Source organism: Caretta caretta, chromosome 9 (genome assembly GCF_965140235.1).
Source record: "Caretta caretta isolate rCarCar2 chromosome 9, rCarCar1.hap1, whole genome shotgun sequence".
Taxonomy (NCBI): domain Eukaryota; kingdom Metazoa; phylum Chordata; order Testudines; family Cheloniidae; genus Caretta; species Caretta caretta.
Genome location: NC_134214.1, coordinates 6180999 through 6196737, shown reverse-complemented (window position 1 = coordinate 6196737; position 15739 = coordinate 6180999). Strand labels below are relative to the sequence as shown.

Here is a 15739-nt window from a genome sequence, read left to right as displayed (position 1 = left end):
ATGGCAGAGCACAGAATTGAACCCAGGTCTCTTAAGTCCCAAGCTAGAATCCTGACCTCTGGACCATTCTTCCACAAAAGTTAGAGATTGCTTTATCATATCTAAACTTTTCCTTTCCTGAGTTTATTTCCATAGTAGAGATACATTTACTTCATATAATTTGGTCTACGAGGATATGGGGATTTGCTAGACCTTTATTTTTCACTGCATAATCTAGCAGAATTATAATAGTGATATAAGGCACATTCAGTCTCTTCCAAATGAAATCCCAGTGTTTTTTGTAATAGAGTTAGGACACTAGTGATATCTAACAGCAAAATCACACAATCCCCAGCAGACTCACACAGAAGTGCTTGAAAATATTTTTAAAAAAAAACCTTGTCTGCGCAATTTCCCTTGGAACTAGTTATTCTCCCTGACCCCACCATTAAATGTGTGTTTCTACCGGAAAAAGCTTTCTGCTGTCTCAGCAACTAAGTGCAACTAAAAAAAAAAAAAAAAGGTGGGAGGGTGGGGTTGGGGGGCAATAAAAGGATGATTTTTTTCAAAAGTTAAACTACACTGCAAAACAATGCCATTGAAAGTTACCATGCACAAGGCAGTGCTGTTTTAGCAGTATACAGTATAACCAGCAAAGGCTTGCTGCATCAGTACCTCTCTGGGCTGATCAAATGTGAGAGCTCCGAATTGTCAGCATCTGATTCTGCTAATGTGGAACTTTTTAGTCTACGCAACAGTTTGCATATTACTACCTATCATATTCACAGGCAATCTAGTTTTAAAAACTAATAGTGCATATTAACCCATTTGCCTTCACAGTGACAAAACTCGTTTTTGAAAAAATGAGTTCACTCTTTAGTTGCTGCAACTTCTTAGGGCAGCAAAATTGTCCCAAGCGAAACTGAAGGACAAGCCACAGCAGAAGTGGAGTTACAGCTATGCAATATAACAGGACTTTCCCTGATAGCAGGTACGTCAAACGTTGCCCAGGACTAAATCGAACATAACAAGAATCTCTTTAGTAAAGAAGAGAAGAAAATATGTTCACACATGCTATGCATGCATAAGTTTAAGTGCCTGTTAGCAATTCCAATCTCGCTTTCATCCCCTTATCCAGGGTTTCCAATTTTGGGGGAGAAAATGTAGATGTACTTATATAACACCAACAGTTAAAACAGTGACAGTTTACCTGACCTGTGCCAGTCAGTGTCCATCTCCCATTCAAAAGTGCATGCTCTACCATGCCAAGAGTTTGCACTATTCTAAATTTCGCTCTTACAATCATGAGCTCTTCAAGGTACAGACCCCCTCTCTTACTACGTGTACATACAGCACCCAGCACACTTGGTCCCTGAAACATCATCATTACCCAAGGCCATTTCTCACCATACAAGCTGATGCATAACCTATGGCTCACCTTTGGACAGGTGATCTCAGTCTGCTGAATCATGATAAGGGCAGATGCAATCAGAGCTCCTTGACGCACATAGTTCACAGGATCATTTGTCATTGGCTCAAGCAAATTAATTGCTTCCTAAAAAACAAATACACAAATTAAGCTTATTACTTTTCAAACAACAGGTTTCAGACAGTCTAATAAAGAGTTATTGAATTAGGCCCATCAGCAAGGTGGCAATGAGGTATAGTTTACCATATTTATATTTTGCCCATCACTGTGATATCTGGGCAAATTTTACAGAAATGTGCACTTATGCTAGTGGACTTTCGCTCAAAGCTAGAGGAGTTAGAGGAATTTGCTGAACAAAACAATGCCAGAATGACTAAAATCTGCATTTATTGCAAGCAGAAATGTGAAAAGTATTTGGCAGGTTAGAATTATTAATAATGATAAAAATATCATACTTTGTACTTCTATATCTTGCTCTTGCCTCACTTATACACTGCTTCCCTTTCTAGTGAGCACAAAAGGTAAGTAAATGTTACCTTCATTTTACCCAACGTGTAACAAGCATAGAGGTGTCAAATGATTTGCCCAAGGTTATATAGTGAGTCAATAGCAGAGTAATACAACATAGGTCTCCTAACTCCCAGTCCTGTGCTTTATCCACTAGTCAAAGCTTTTAATTCTAAGAAAGAACATATTTCGCTTCTAATACAAGTGGTGCTATCTCCACAGATATACACATATAGTGAATCTATGTCTTGAAGACCGATATGTTGCTTCAGAACTTATGATTGCTTTCTTTACATTCCATGGCTTGAGGTCAGTTGACAGATACAAGCGTGAAGCCAACATGACATACAACAGATGCGTCACTAAGCATTTCTAAAGCATGTATCAACAAGTATTTCAGCATCGCACACTGATTATGTAAAGAATCAGGAACTGTCCAGAAGAGAGAGTTTATTGTATGCGTGGATACCCGGCGCTCTTATCCCTTTCTGTAAAGTAGGTGTCAATTTGGTATGTTGGCAAACTGAGCATCATATACAACTTTTATCTCTATCCACAGGAGTGCAGCCACTTTGTAAGTCATCCTTTAAAATGCTCTTCTAATTGCTTACGAAAAACAGTTACTACAAATCAAAATTATATTTTCAATAGGGCTCTTCAAGAGCAAGAGTAAAACTACACAGAAAAAAGGTGTCGTAACTACTTGTACGTCCATAGGTCTCCAGGGATCGGCCTCACAGGGGCACCTACGGGGCATTCTGCAATACTTTGGGGGTGTCTTTCTGAAAGGAATTCATCCAGGTGAATGCAGAAACACAGAATGCAAATAGCGGTCAGTAATACCTAGTTTGTTCATAAACATTCCTAGGACTCCACCCTGTTCTAGAGTGGACATCAAATTACTTTACAACTTAGTTACTGTACTACAATCTTTTGATTGTAAACTGGATTCCATCCTGTTTTAACTCTCTTTTGTGCAGGGCTTCCATACTGGCAATGTCCACACCAATGTCGTAATTTCCTAGGAATACATCAGAAAAACTCACAAAAGCAACTTGACTTTAACCAGAATACTAATGCCAAGAACCATTTCTAGGTGTTACATTGCAACATCAGACCTACTTTTTGCCACGTGAACTTTCTGTGCTCTGTCTTCTTACATGTATTCATTTGTGCCTCACAGAAACATTGTATGTGTTCAATACTATTTATAGAATATGCATGATGGAAGTGCCCTTCAGCCTAACAAAAAGCTTAACTTCATTTCCAGTCTCTCAAGTTACGATGTATTAACTTAGCCTTTAAACAGGCTGATATAAGCCCCAGAAGACACATTCGAACATAAACAGATGCTTCAGATCTTTATTTAAGAAATAAAAATAAAGCACAGAACCTCAGCCAGACAGGTTCTAATATCTTGATCATACAAATTATCTGGAAATAAAACAGATGCGGATTGTATAACTATGAGCATTTTCATTAATGCTGTCAGATGCAGCATGTCCATGAACATTAGTTCCTCAATGCCACATTCCATTTGAAAAGAAGTAACTTAGAAGAAAATATGGCTTCCAATTTGCTTTCAGGCTATATGCAAGTCAGTTTATGAGTGCAGACAGAGAATGTCATAACTATGTGCACTTCAAATAGGTGTATTCATGAGTGTGCAGGAACATGTAAGAATCTAGAAATGGATTTTTAATAAAGGCTAGGAAGCGGGGGGAGGGGTGGTGGTGGGGAGACAGGGATAAAACTGGAAACCACAGATGAAGTTATTGACCTTTAGAAAAACCTTGTACCACAGCAGATTGAAATCTGCTAATCCGATCAGTTAAAATTTAGTCCTCCTTGTAGCAGTAAATAAAGTTATATTTCCTAACTATTCCCCACCTACCATGACAGCTAAACACTATACACATAGTGCTCACTCCCCTAAGAGAAAGAACCCTCAATGTACAAGCATTTAAAGTGCAAAATGTTAGATGAAGCTTCATTTTTGCTCTCTGACTTTGCTATGTGGCTATCATGCCGATTATGAAACAAAGAAAAGAGTGTCAGGATAATACACATGATTTCGTTTTTTCCCCCTCAGGGCTAAAAAAATTAAAAAAATGTAAGCCAAAAAAAGGTCAAACTCTGGGGTAAACCACAAATGTTTGTGTCTTGGAACAAATGTTTGTGCCATATCCAGAGATGTACAAACATGCAACCCAACAAGTTAATTGGCAATTGACTAGAGTTAAAAAACCCTTTGCTATAGACAAACTCTAAGAGGGTGGAAATTGTGAACAAATGTATTTTGTTCTGCCTCATCTACTTGCTCTTCCTACAACCAGAAGAAAAGATTGCTTCACTCAATGCAATAAAGCACAGAATCTGAGGAAATGCGGATACACTCCAACTGGCTGGAAGACCGTGTGTGTGAAAGAACTCTCTATTTCTGTGATACTTTTCATGAACGTTATCTGTAGAAGGAAATATAGCAGAAAGAGCCTTGGAGTAGCTATCATTGGCTTTTTGTCCTTACCTTATTTCCTGTGCCAGCACAGCAGATGCCCAGAGCCATGGCAGCCCCATAACGCACATGTGGGTTGTAGCTTTCTGACAGCAGAGAAACTACACTGGGACACTGTTCAGGAGTCCTAGGGAAAGACAAAAAGAATAGCTCGGATTATTATATCATTTGAGAACTTAAAGGCTTTACTTCTTGACTATATTGAAAAAAATATATCCTCCTTCCACATAATTTGCACATGTTGCCTTTTCGATTAAGCTACACAACTGTGCTAGATAAGGACAGGCATGCCCTGTGAACTTCCCTCTGTAAAGTGCTCTATTGTGCACAGCAGATGACATGCACAAGTCCCATTGGTAAAGGTTTATAGATAACCGACAGCGTTACTTTAAAATGATTAGAGTGCTGGGATCAGGGGACATATCTGTGAAGACAGAAGTTCTCTTTGTCCCTCAAACCCACACACCAGTGGCAACAGCAGGACAAGATTGCTTCTAGGCGAGAGAGGTGCAGAGTCCATAATCCATTCAGTACTTTGTCTCAGTCAGTTGACACCAATAGACTAAAAATGGTACAGACCCAGCACATTTCAAATATGCCAGCAGTCGGCTAGGCCTGTCAATTCACTACAGTAGTGGAATTTCTAACCCAGAGCCTGTGGCAATGAAAGGACGGTGAACATTTAATACCTGCGAAGCAGCACACAAGCCGCTCACATTTGTGGGGATATTCATTTCTCTCCAGTATTTACAGATCCTATTTTATCATTTAATTAATCTGAGAGACATATACAACTCTTCAAACTAATGTGAACAGCCTGTTTTAACATTTCAGATGTAGAAAAGCAGAAGTTCTTCAAAGTGAGCCTACCGAAGTGAACTCTCCCCATTCAAAATAAGCGAGCGTTCTCTTCACAACCAAAGCTCATAACTCACTAGCACTACAAACGCTCTCACATTTGTCAAGGCTAATCTTTTAAGTATAGCCTGCTTGACAACGCTACTGACAACAGCAATATATTGAGAGCAGTTAGCACATACTTGTTCCTGAAAAAGAGGGAAGGGAAACTTTGGGTCATCGTTCAGTCACTGCAGCCATCTAGGTATTTCTATAGTGCCCATCACTGTATTATTTAGGCACATCTCACAATACCTTCCATTCTAGACTGCTCTTGTATGGATGCCTGTAATTTTAAACCCAGATTTAACACCACACAACTTAACCCAGTTTCTATAAAGAGGCAGCTGTAACTAACAATTTGACCAGGAGGTGAGCCAGGAACTCCTGGGTTCTAGTTTTTAGTTCTGACTCAGTGTGTGACCTTGGCCTACTCACTTCATCTCCCTGCAACAGCTTCCTCTCTGGAAAAATGGGAACAGAAAACCACCTCACAGGGAATTTGCGAGGATTAATGTTTCCACACAAGTAATACAGGACATCTAGAGTAATTAAAAGGTCAGCATTCCATCAAAAGACATTCAGGTCAAACAATGAGCCAGGTGAGCCACCAGAACAAAAAAGACAATTTACAATTCAACATTTGGTTTTTTATTTGAATGTACACTTAACGTCTGGGAGTGGCGACCGTGTCTTCCTCTGTTCTATACAGGACTAACTTCCCTGACCATACTTAAACTACGTGACCAGGTCCCAAATCCACTGTCTACAGACACCCAAAGAGCTTCTACTCCACAATTCTGTGCTGCTAACCTTCCCCTCACAAATTCTCCCAATAGCTCTCATTGCTATCTTCATTGAAACTCCCCTATACAACGCTCCACGCCCACCGTTGCCTCCCACTGCCAACTAACATCTGCTGTTGCCTGCCATTTCTGCTTTTAATGCTGCTGAAGCAGTTCATCTTGACAGGCCTCTCAACCATCCAACAGTAATGGCACCAAGTGGTTGTATGGGAATAAGATGGTTGGCTCTCATAATTCAGAGGGAAAGCCATGAATTCTGAGCAAGTGCACACCCCCTCTACCTAGCCACAGAGATCACTTCCCCTTCCAGCATATCCCTTCCTGCTTCCAAGACTCCCGCGCTAAAACCTATAGACAGCACAGAGATCATCCAGTCCAGCTCTTTCGGAAGAGCAATGACAACAGTTGAGAAGAAAAGCCAACAAAAGGGGAATGACTCAAGTTTGTTTCTGTCAAGCCAGGCTGGGAGCTCACTGTCTCCAAGATGCAGCCTTGACTAAGAATGTAAATAGAAGGAGGAAGAGCTCAGGGTCAGTTAAGCGAACAGCGCTGGATCCTACCTTGCAAGCTAGAAGTAGGCATGAGGACTATATAAATTATAAGAACTCACAAAATGATTTATCTTCTAGCTCAAACAACAGCTCAAACACTGACAGTGTCTTTAAAAAACGAGCTTTTGTGGAGACAGGGAATGACAAATCCTTTAATAAATGAGCCTAAGCATTCAGCTGTGCAGAACATTTAGGCTGGTGTACTAAGGTTCTTAACACCTTTGTGTTTGCTTTACTTGAACTTTTGTTGAACAGGCAGACCACAAGCCGAAGTATAGAAAAACATCTTTTGGCAAAGATATGATTATAGTTTTGCTAGCATCAATAGCCACATGAATTAATCATGCTGTGAAACCTAGTTTTCTGAACCTGAGCTTAATGACAAATGCCTCAGAGCCAGGATAGCCTGCTACTAAAAATTTAGGATTACTTTAAACCAATTTATTATAGAATTCTCAGACAGATCTACAACAATCAAGAGGATTTCTGACGATTGTTTGGAATGCTTTTATCTATAGCCCATCATTAAAGTAGTGAAATGCTATCTCAAGGGTGGTCTTATGTAGACCCACTTTTGGAAAACAAAACATGAAACAGTAAGTAATGAAGTCTGATGATATTTTCCAGATACTTGAAATGTGCAAAGCTAATGTACCTGTCTGAGTAAGGAAAAAATATTAGCCATTAAACTGATACAAATATTTACTCTCTGGATAAACTGAGTCTCATCACTAGACATGCAGGAGGAAAGCATTCTCTCTTAGTAACTGGAGCTCTCAATACAGACCAGCTTTCTCACAGAATCAAATTGTGAATTATTTGCATGCGTATCTACTCTGCTGACCACCAGGCAGCTAAGCCTAGAAAGGCTTGACTGTATTGTGGATGTACAGAGGTTAACCATTTGGGGAATCCCATTTCTTCTCAATAACCCCAGTTTGCTCCACAGTAGAGTCTCTACCATATGTTTTCCCACCCTCTGAAGAGCTAAAAGGTGGAAGCCAGGAGAATGAGCTAAAGTATGAAACAAGGTTCTATAAAACTGCTTTGACAAAAGAAGAGCATAGTGATGTTAGAGGACAGATTTTAGCATCAGTGCTTAATGAGTAACACTTGCCAGCCTCTCTGTGGGTAACAGGCTTACAACAGTCTAAGGCAGAGGTCCCCAAACCGTGGGGTGTGCCCCACTAGGGGGGCATGGATGTATGTTCAGGAGGCACGTTTGGGGCCTGGGCCAGCCCCCATAGTGGGCAGGGAAGAACCACCACCCAACTCTGCTCCTGGCCCCAGCTGCTGACCGAGGCCCCCGGCCAAGGCTCTACACTCGCTGCCACCCCCAGCTGTGGTCCCAGCCTCAGCCCCTTGACCCCTGCCCGCTTCCCTCCCCTCCCGGAGCCACGGGCCCACTGCCAGCCCCAGCTCCGGGGGGTGGGGTGGGGGTGTGGGTGTGGACAGGGGTAAGAGAGGCTGCAAGGTAAAAAGTTTGGGGACCCCTGTTCTAAGGTTTATGATAAAGACTCAGGTTCTAAGGTTTATGATAAAGACTTGATTTGGGACAAAATGGTGGCCATGTTTAGTGCCATTTACAAAACACAATGCCATTTTGCAAAGTGATCAGATGAAAATCTAAAAAAGAGTAACAAGTAACAACCAGACTTGTATCAAGTATAAATCTTACACATGGAAGTAAGCATGGCACACCAGGATAACATTTTGAGATTCAGCGGATAGGAATCTCAATGAGGATTCAACTTTGCACTACAGCTTTTAGAGGGGGAAAATGTGAAAACAGATATACTTGACAGATTTTAAGGCCACAAGGGACCATTATGATCATATAATCTGTTCTTCAGCACAACACAGGCCATACATTGAATATCACCCAGTAATTCCAGCACTAAAACCCATAATGTGTGATTAAACTAGAACATATATTTTAGAAAGACATAAAATATTTATTCTTAAATTGAATTATCTGGGTTCCTTCCTTTTGTTTCTAACAATATGAACATGGCTTTTGCACAAGCAAATGTCAGAAATCTTTTTTTAAACAAATTAAAGTTTTGTCTTATATAGCCTGACCATTTAAAAAAATTGTCATTTTAACAGCACTAGCAGATGTTGCTCTAACAAACCAGTTAAAAGAATAAACATCCCAAAGGAAGCCACATCCTTGTCCACTATTGGAACAAATCTCCTGAATTAATACATACCTTATCAAGTAACACCATGTAATAAAACCATGGAGCCCTCTTAAATGCATGCTTACTCAAGGACACATCCGTTAAATGCATGCTGTACTGAAGTCTTAGTTTAACAGGTTTCTTCTACAGTCCAAAGCTTTTCACTTCATCAGTACAGAATCTGGCCATGCTAGTATATCTTTGTCAACATCTGATACAGTTTTCTTATGAAGTTCCTTCCCCCCATGAACTGAACACAAGACAGCTTTCAATGCCCGCAACTTATATTTTCATATGTAGCCACACCCCCAGCGCTTAATTTGTAATGAAAGATGTTGGGGATCAAGCATTTTTTTTATTTATTTTTTTACTTTCACAGCTGACATGGCAAGCCCAGAGGTGCCTGGGCTATGAACTGCTCGCCAAGCCCAAAGGTGCCAGGGCTATGAACTGCCAAACCTGGCAAGCCCTGGCACAAATTAAGCACTGCACATCACAAACTTTCCCAAAGACTTCAGTCTCTATCCCTACCATTTCCCAATAGGAAAAAAATTACACAAGTATTTTAAAGTGAACTGGAAAGCTGTTTACCTCTCTAGGCCTAAATCCAGAGTTTAGCTTTTCTCCTACAAGAGCTAACATCCTTATGCTGCTTTACACCATTAGTAAAAAGGAAATCACTGAAATCTTATTTGGGTCCTGACAGATAGTTGAAAATTGTTCCTGTATCACCTGCCAAGTGGACTACTCAAAGAATTACTGCAATACAGAACCTTCCAGCTCTAGTACACCAGTTATGAATCTATGGCTTGGGCTTATTACTATCTGATGGCTGCTCAATGGCTCCTATGTGGAAAAGGAAGCTCAGATCTTGGTGAACCAGTATCCATATCCCAAAACACACCAACACAACTGGTGCCTCTTAGTTGACTCTCTCAGTAGAAAGGCCAGAGACTGAATGGGCCCAGTCCAGCAGCTGACCCCACTAGGATAGGGTGGAGACAATTTCCAGAAGACACGGTCAGGAAAGATTTTACTGATTTGGTATCTATTCTGAGGATAAAAGACTTCAGTCTCCACGTCTCAAACTGGCTCACGTTACGAGCAAACAAACAAAACCTTTAAAAAAAAAAAAAGATTTAAGAGAGTCTACCAGGACAGCAAAAAAAAGATTCTCAACAGAATAAAATGGCTGATATTTTATTAGCTTTACTCACCAGTTAGTTCATCTGAAAATCTCTAAAGAAAAACAAACAGCTCATGCAGCTAAGGATTTTGGGTCTTTACAGAAACACGGGGCCAGAACAGAGACAGCATAGAACAGCCTCTTTAACTTTATCATCCAAAGGACCTGGTCCATTTGAACTATTATCTCATTAGTTCTTAGAGATGCTAGTCTCCTGTAAACAGATAAATCAATTAGCAACTAAGCATAGCATTGAATGTTCCCAAAAACATTATTCAGAGGAGCAAAAATGTGGGATTCCTCACCGCTCCCAGGGATGAGAGCTTTTCCTAAATCCACAATGCAAAACTTCATACAGTAAAAGCAGAAAATCATATATGGTAAGATTGTAATACAGTCCTTGCAGAGGATTCAACCAGTCAGAACACAGGGTGGTCTGAGTACAAAAACATCTTGATCAGCTGACCATGGATGGTCATGTTTCAGTGGTAGTCATGAATGGCTTCCCCTGATCTCCAAAGTTATCAGAAGTTTCCTTCCCTTGCCCCTGTGACCCAATTTTTCGTAACATGTATGCTGGGATATTTTAAGGCATTTTATTTGGGGTTTCCCTTGAAAATCACTTTCAGTCCCAACTACTGCAGAATGCAGCTTAGTGGACTTGTCTAGAAGGATCTCATTGAGACATTCTTTGGTGTATGCACCCTCTTCTCATTCACATTCCTACTCTAAACTCCCTTCTTGCAGAAAGTGTATAAGCACTACATTAAAACAAACTTAGCTCCTCTGCAGGGGTCTCCCAGTGTCTAGCCTGCTTAGGTTCTTATATCATGCTCATTTTCCAGGGTAACAGCATTTCAGTGCCTCCCATTTTCTGTGTCCGTTTTGTACACTGTGCACTCTTCAGGACAGGGATTGACTTTATTTCCTCTGTATATTTCAGCAACACTTAATTAATAAACCATTAATATACAGAGAAGATTAGCAATATGTACATAAGGCTGCTGAAAGTAAACAATCACATCATGTGTGCGGTAAGAACTAAAAATGGAAGTGTTTGAACCATCACTGAAGTTATGCAAGCATTTATTTTTTTAAAGACTCTAAATATTTTAGGATTTTACAATTTAGAGAAAAATAAGACTCTTGAAAATTAAAGAACAATGCCAAATATACTTTTAAGAACTTCTTAATTAATTCTCCCTGCATATTTTTCAGAAAGTTCCAAATATTTATGACTTTCCCCAACTATTGGACCTTAATAAATCATACAATATGAAACTATTTCCATACAGGGAATATCTGGCATGCTGATACTGCCATGACAGATGACGCAGAAAAAGTTATAATTACTTCACCAATAATGACTTCACAAAGTGGAAAAATTGACATCTAATCACAAGATCTGGAGTCATTTCTACAGAGAGAAGTATCAACGGCTCTTTACAGACAAGGCAAGGCAAGGCAGTCTCTACCCCAAAGAGCATACAACTGAAGAAAAAACAGACTATGGGGAAGGGGGGAGAGAGAATGCAACAGGATGTTATGCAGTTTGGTTATGTTTGGCAGGCATTTTCTAATTCTGCTCATCAGCTCCTCTCTCGAGAAACTCCAAACCTTTGTCAATCCATTCCCATGCCTGGAAAAACTCAATCCAAGCTGTGCCCAATCCAGCTTCATTCCCTGCAGTAGCTTTCTCTAAAATACTTCCAGTTGTATATTCAGTGCCAGCTAGACAGAGGGAACTTCCGGGAGATTTAGCAGTTGGTCACCCTCAGGGGAAGCTCTTCTTTACACTACTGCATTACATCTACATTAGGGGTTGGCACCAGTTTGATGGCATAGCTGTAGCTTCACCTGTGCAAGTTTATCTAATGTGGAGAGGGAAAAATTCAATAAAATAGTAGCAATGATCTCGAAAAGAGTGAACAATGAGGTGGAAAAGTTTGTAGATGTTAAATGAGGAGAGTTAATTCTAGAGAAGGCTGTGAGGAACATGAGTAGGATCAGGCAAGACTAGATGAGGGAGAAGTATGCAAGTAGCTGAAATTAACACAGAATCACTCCTGCTCTGTTAGTCCCTCAAATTGTCAGTTATATTTTAAAGACTGGAAAATGACTAGATCTAAAGGACAAAAATGAAAAATATAAGATTGTACACAGCTAAAGCATAATATCTCAGGATATTTCACTTCTCCCCTTGGACCTTCCCTTATCTCCTGGCTTTCTTTGCGATCCTGTACTATGCTAGGTCTAATGGCTGGAATCTCCAGAGTTCAGAGTGCCCTCAATCACCAAAGGCCTCAACAGAAATTGAGGCACTCAGAACCTTCTAGAATTATGCCCTTAGCTTAACTTTGTGGTTGTAATTATCAAGCATAGCTATGGGGCTGAAGAAATGGTAGCAGTTCTTTAAAAAAAAAAAATGTATATATTGTAACATAGGTTTTCCCTCTCCCTGAGCAAATGTGAATTAAAGTTTTAAGAGAAAGAGTTAGGCACCAAACTGGGGCAAATGACCAGGGGAGGAAGGCTAGCCAAAAGTAGCAAATATTCAGTTAGTAAGTCTCTGCTGTTACCTAATGGAACTTGCAGAAGGAAATGCTTCCTGGACAGCTATTCAGACCTGGGCAGGTACAAATCCAAACACCATCACACAAGGAATTCAGCTTTCTAGCCAACTGGAATCAGAGATCCACAGACTCTTAAGAATATCCCCTATACCAGACCTCAATACCACTATATTAACACTTTTTTGTACCAATCAAGGAAAGCTTATTTTCCCATAGGCTGTGTGTAAAAAGCACTCCTTTTCACTGTGAGAGAGAGAGAGATACAGACACACACAGCCAATCACAGTGGACAGTAGTTGCCTTTACTTCCTTAAGACACGTTTTTTCGTGCAAAATAGCGAACATCACAACACAGGACTGAAGAAAAATATGTCTCAGCAGGCTCTCAAAGTGAGCCCATTCTCACAGCAAGGAAGCAAGAGCCATTTGTATGGTACAACGCCAGAATACAATCACGTGTGAGGCACTCCAGAAGAGTACAAACACTTAATTTTCACTTCAGCAAGGAACAGCCCTCACTGCACAAGTCAAAATAGATGTTTCTCAGACATGTAGGATTCATAATAGAAATTTCTAGACCAAGGGATGTATTTAAAACCAGCTGGAGACAGCGAGTCCCTTCACAAGAGGGAACAGAGAATTTAGGTTGACAGAGTTACGCTTTTATTGCTCATTTTCCCCCTTGAAATGGTTTAAGGTTAGTTCCTAACATGCTGTGAAAGAGAAAATTTAGAAATGTGACAAGTGAAAAATAATAAACCCCTTTGAAAATAACGACGCAGATCCAATATAGGCCGATATCAATAACTTATGTGACTACATCCACAATTTTTCAGAGCGCTAGTGTGTATTTTTCTCCAGAGGTTTTACTTCGGTTTCTTGAATTTGAACACGTGAGGCCAAGTCCTCGACTTCTTATACCCACACAAGTGGTCACACTGAAGTCAATGGGATTAATTTAATCCCGGAGGTATCTTTTAATGTACTTGGGTACTTTTCTGGATTTTTGAGGGGGGGAGCGGGGGGGTGTTAGAGATTCAGACACTAGCAACCGTTTCATTAGCGTATTGTCATATTCCCAAACTCTCTTGCAAAGGGAAAAAATAGTTCAGCCAAGTCTCAACCATGGAGGAAGACGAGACTTATCTACATTTTCACAATAGGTGCAAGCCTGGCACCACTGAAATCAATGGGAGCTTGGGCGTGGCTTCAACAGGGCTAGGATTACACCAAAGACGTTTTTCAAAATTAAAAAAAAATAAAGTAAAAGCTGAGCAAGGGCTTGGAAGATGGAGATAACATGCTGATGTAATGAGGTCTTGGAATAGATGGGGGGCGGGGTACCTTGTATTGCTGAATAAGAGTCACAAAGGAGTATATACAAGTGATGTCACTGGTTTGAATTAAGCAGAGGTCAGTGGCAAGCAAAATGCTTTAACACCTACTGTCTGGTGGTCAGTATAAAAGGTGTGGGTGACCTCAATCCAGAGGTGTACATCAGAAAAGTCAGCAGGGAGAGAAAAGACCTTGTGACTGGGCCACCAAGAAGTTATTTTTCCTGTCTACAAAAGGACACCAATCTACATCCTACGTGGTGTGTTCCTTGCCTACGGCATGGCTTTGTCTATGCTAGCACATTTCATAGCCTTGAGTCACCCCAGAAGAGCTCCACTGAAGCGAGCAATGGTGGAATTGAAGCTGTAGGGTAGACAAGACTCATTCATTTTGATCGCTCATCCGGCCCCTCTCAAGGTGGTGGTTTATGGCTATGAAGTTTGCTAGTGCTAGGACAGCACAATTTGGCTTTAGCACATGGAAGTGTCTTCTACTTTTCATCCTCTCTTCCTTCATTTCCCTCACTCTCTCCCACTTTCTCTAGCTACCTCTTAACCCTCAAGTAGCTCAACAAATCAGAATAACTAACAAATAGGACTGGATTTTCAGAAACAGCGTCCATTTTGTGCCTACACATAAATGCAGGTGCATTTCATAGCACTTAATCTCCACTTAGAATCATACAATACCAGGGTTGGAAGGGACCTCAGCAGGTCATCTAGTCCAACCCCCTGCTCAAAGCAGGACTAACCCCCAACTAAATCATCCCAGCCAGGGCTTTGTTAAGCCTGACCTTAAAAACCTCTAAGGAAGGAGATTCCACAACCTCCCTAGGTAACCCATTCTAGTGCTTCACCACCCTCCTAGTGAAAAAGTTTTTCCTAATATCCAACCTAAATCTCCCCCACCACAACTTGAAACCATTACTCCTTGTTCTGTCTTCTGGTACCACTGAGAACAGTTTAGATCCATCCTCTTTGGAACCCCCTTTCTGGTAGTTGAAAGCAGCTATCAAATCCCCCCTCATTCTTCTCTTCTGCAGACTAAATAATCCCAGTTCCCTCAGCCTCTCCACATAAATCATCTGCTACAGCCCCCTAATCATTTTGTTGCCCTCCACTGGACTCTCCAATTTTTCCACATCCCTTCTGTAGTGGGGGGACCAAAACTGGACACACTACGCCAGGTGTGGTCTCACCAATGCCATATAGAGGGGAACGATCACTTCCCTCAATCTGCTGGCAATGCTCCAATTTATACAGCCCAAAATGCCATTAGCCTTCTTGGCAACAAGGACACACATCCTTCTTGTAGTGTGGGTCCCCAAACTGGACACAGTACTCCAGATGAGGCCTCACCAATTACGAATAGAGAGGAATGATCACTTCCCCCAATCTCCTGGCAATGCTCCTACTTATACAGCCCCAAACATCACTTATACAGCCACTTGATGAGGCCTGCAAACCAGGTAGAGATCTGTGGACTAAAAACTGCCCTCATGATTATTTTCACTATAAAAATCATATCTGCAGTTACATGCAGGCATAAAATCAAAGACCTAGTTGAAGCCTTGAGAAAACTGGATAAAAATGGTCACTAGAGTGATATTTTCTTCTCTTTGCATTAATTTCAGTTTTATTTTCATGTGCATGATATTGTTTATTTTTCTGATACTTCAAGAGGGAACATGATGGTTAGATGCAGGTGGCAGTTACCTCACCTGGACTTTTCATTTCCTAAAATAATTTTTTTTCAGAAGATAAAATGTCTCGGACCCT

General features: G+C 40.7%; 1 protein-coding gene across 1 annotated transcript in view; it reads right to left on the bottom strand.

The window, feature by feature from the left end:
• The window catches only part of PSMD1 (proteasome 26S subunit, non-ATPase 1), a 125882-nt gene that overhangs the window by 42667 nt on the left and 67476 nt on the right, over window positions 1-15739 (bottom strand). The window contains exons 17-18 of the mRNA XM_048864644.2: window positions 4443-4557; window positions 1418-1534 (exon numbers count right to left, since the gene is read on the bottom strand). Of these exons, the coding sequence (XP_048720601.1) occupies window positions 1418-1534; window positions 4443-4557 (232 nt within the window). The remainder of the gene's footprint in view (window positions 1-1417; window positions 1535-4442; window positions 4558-15739) is intronic.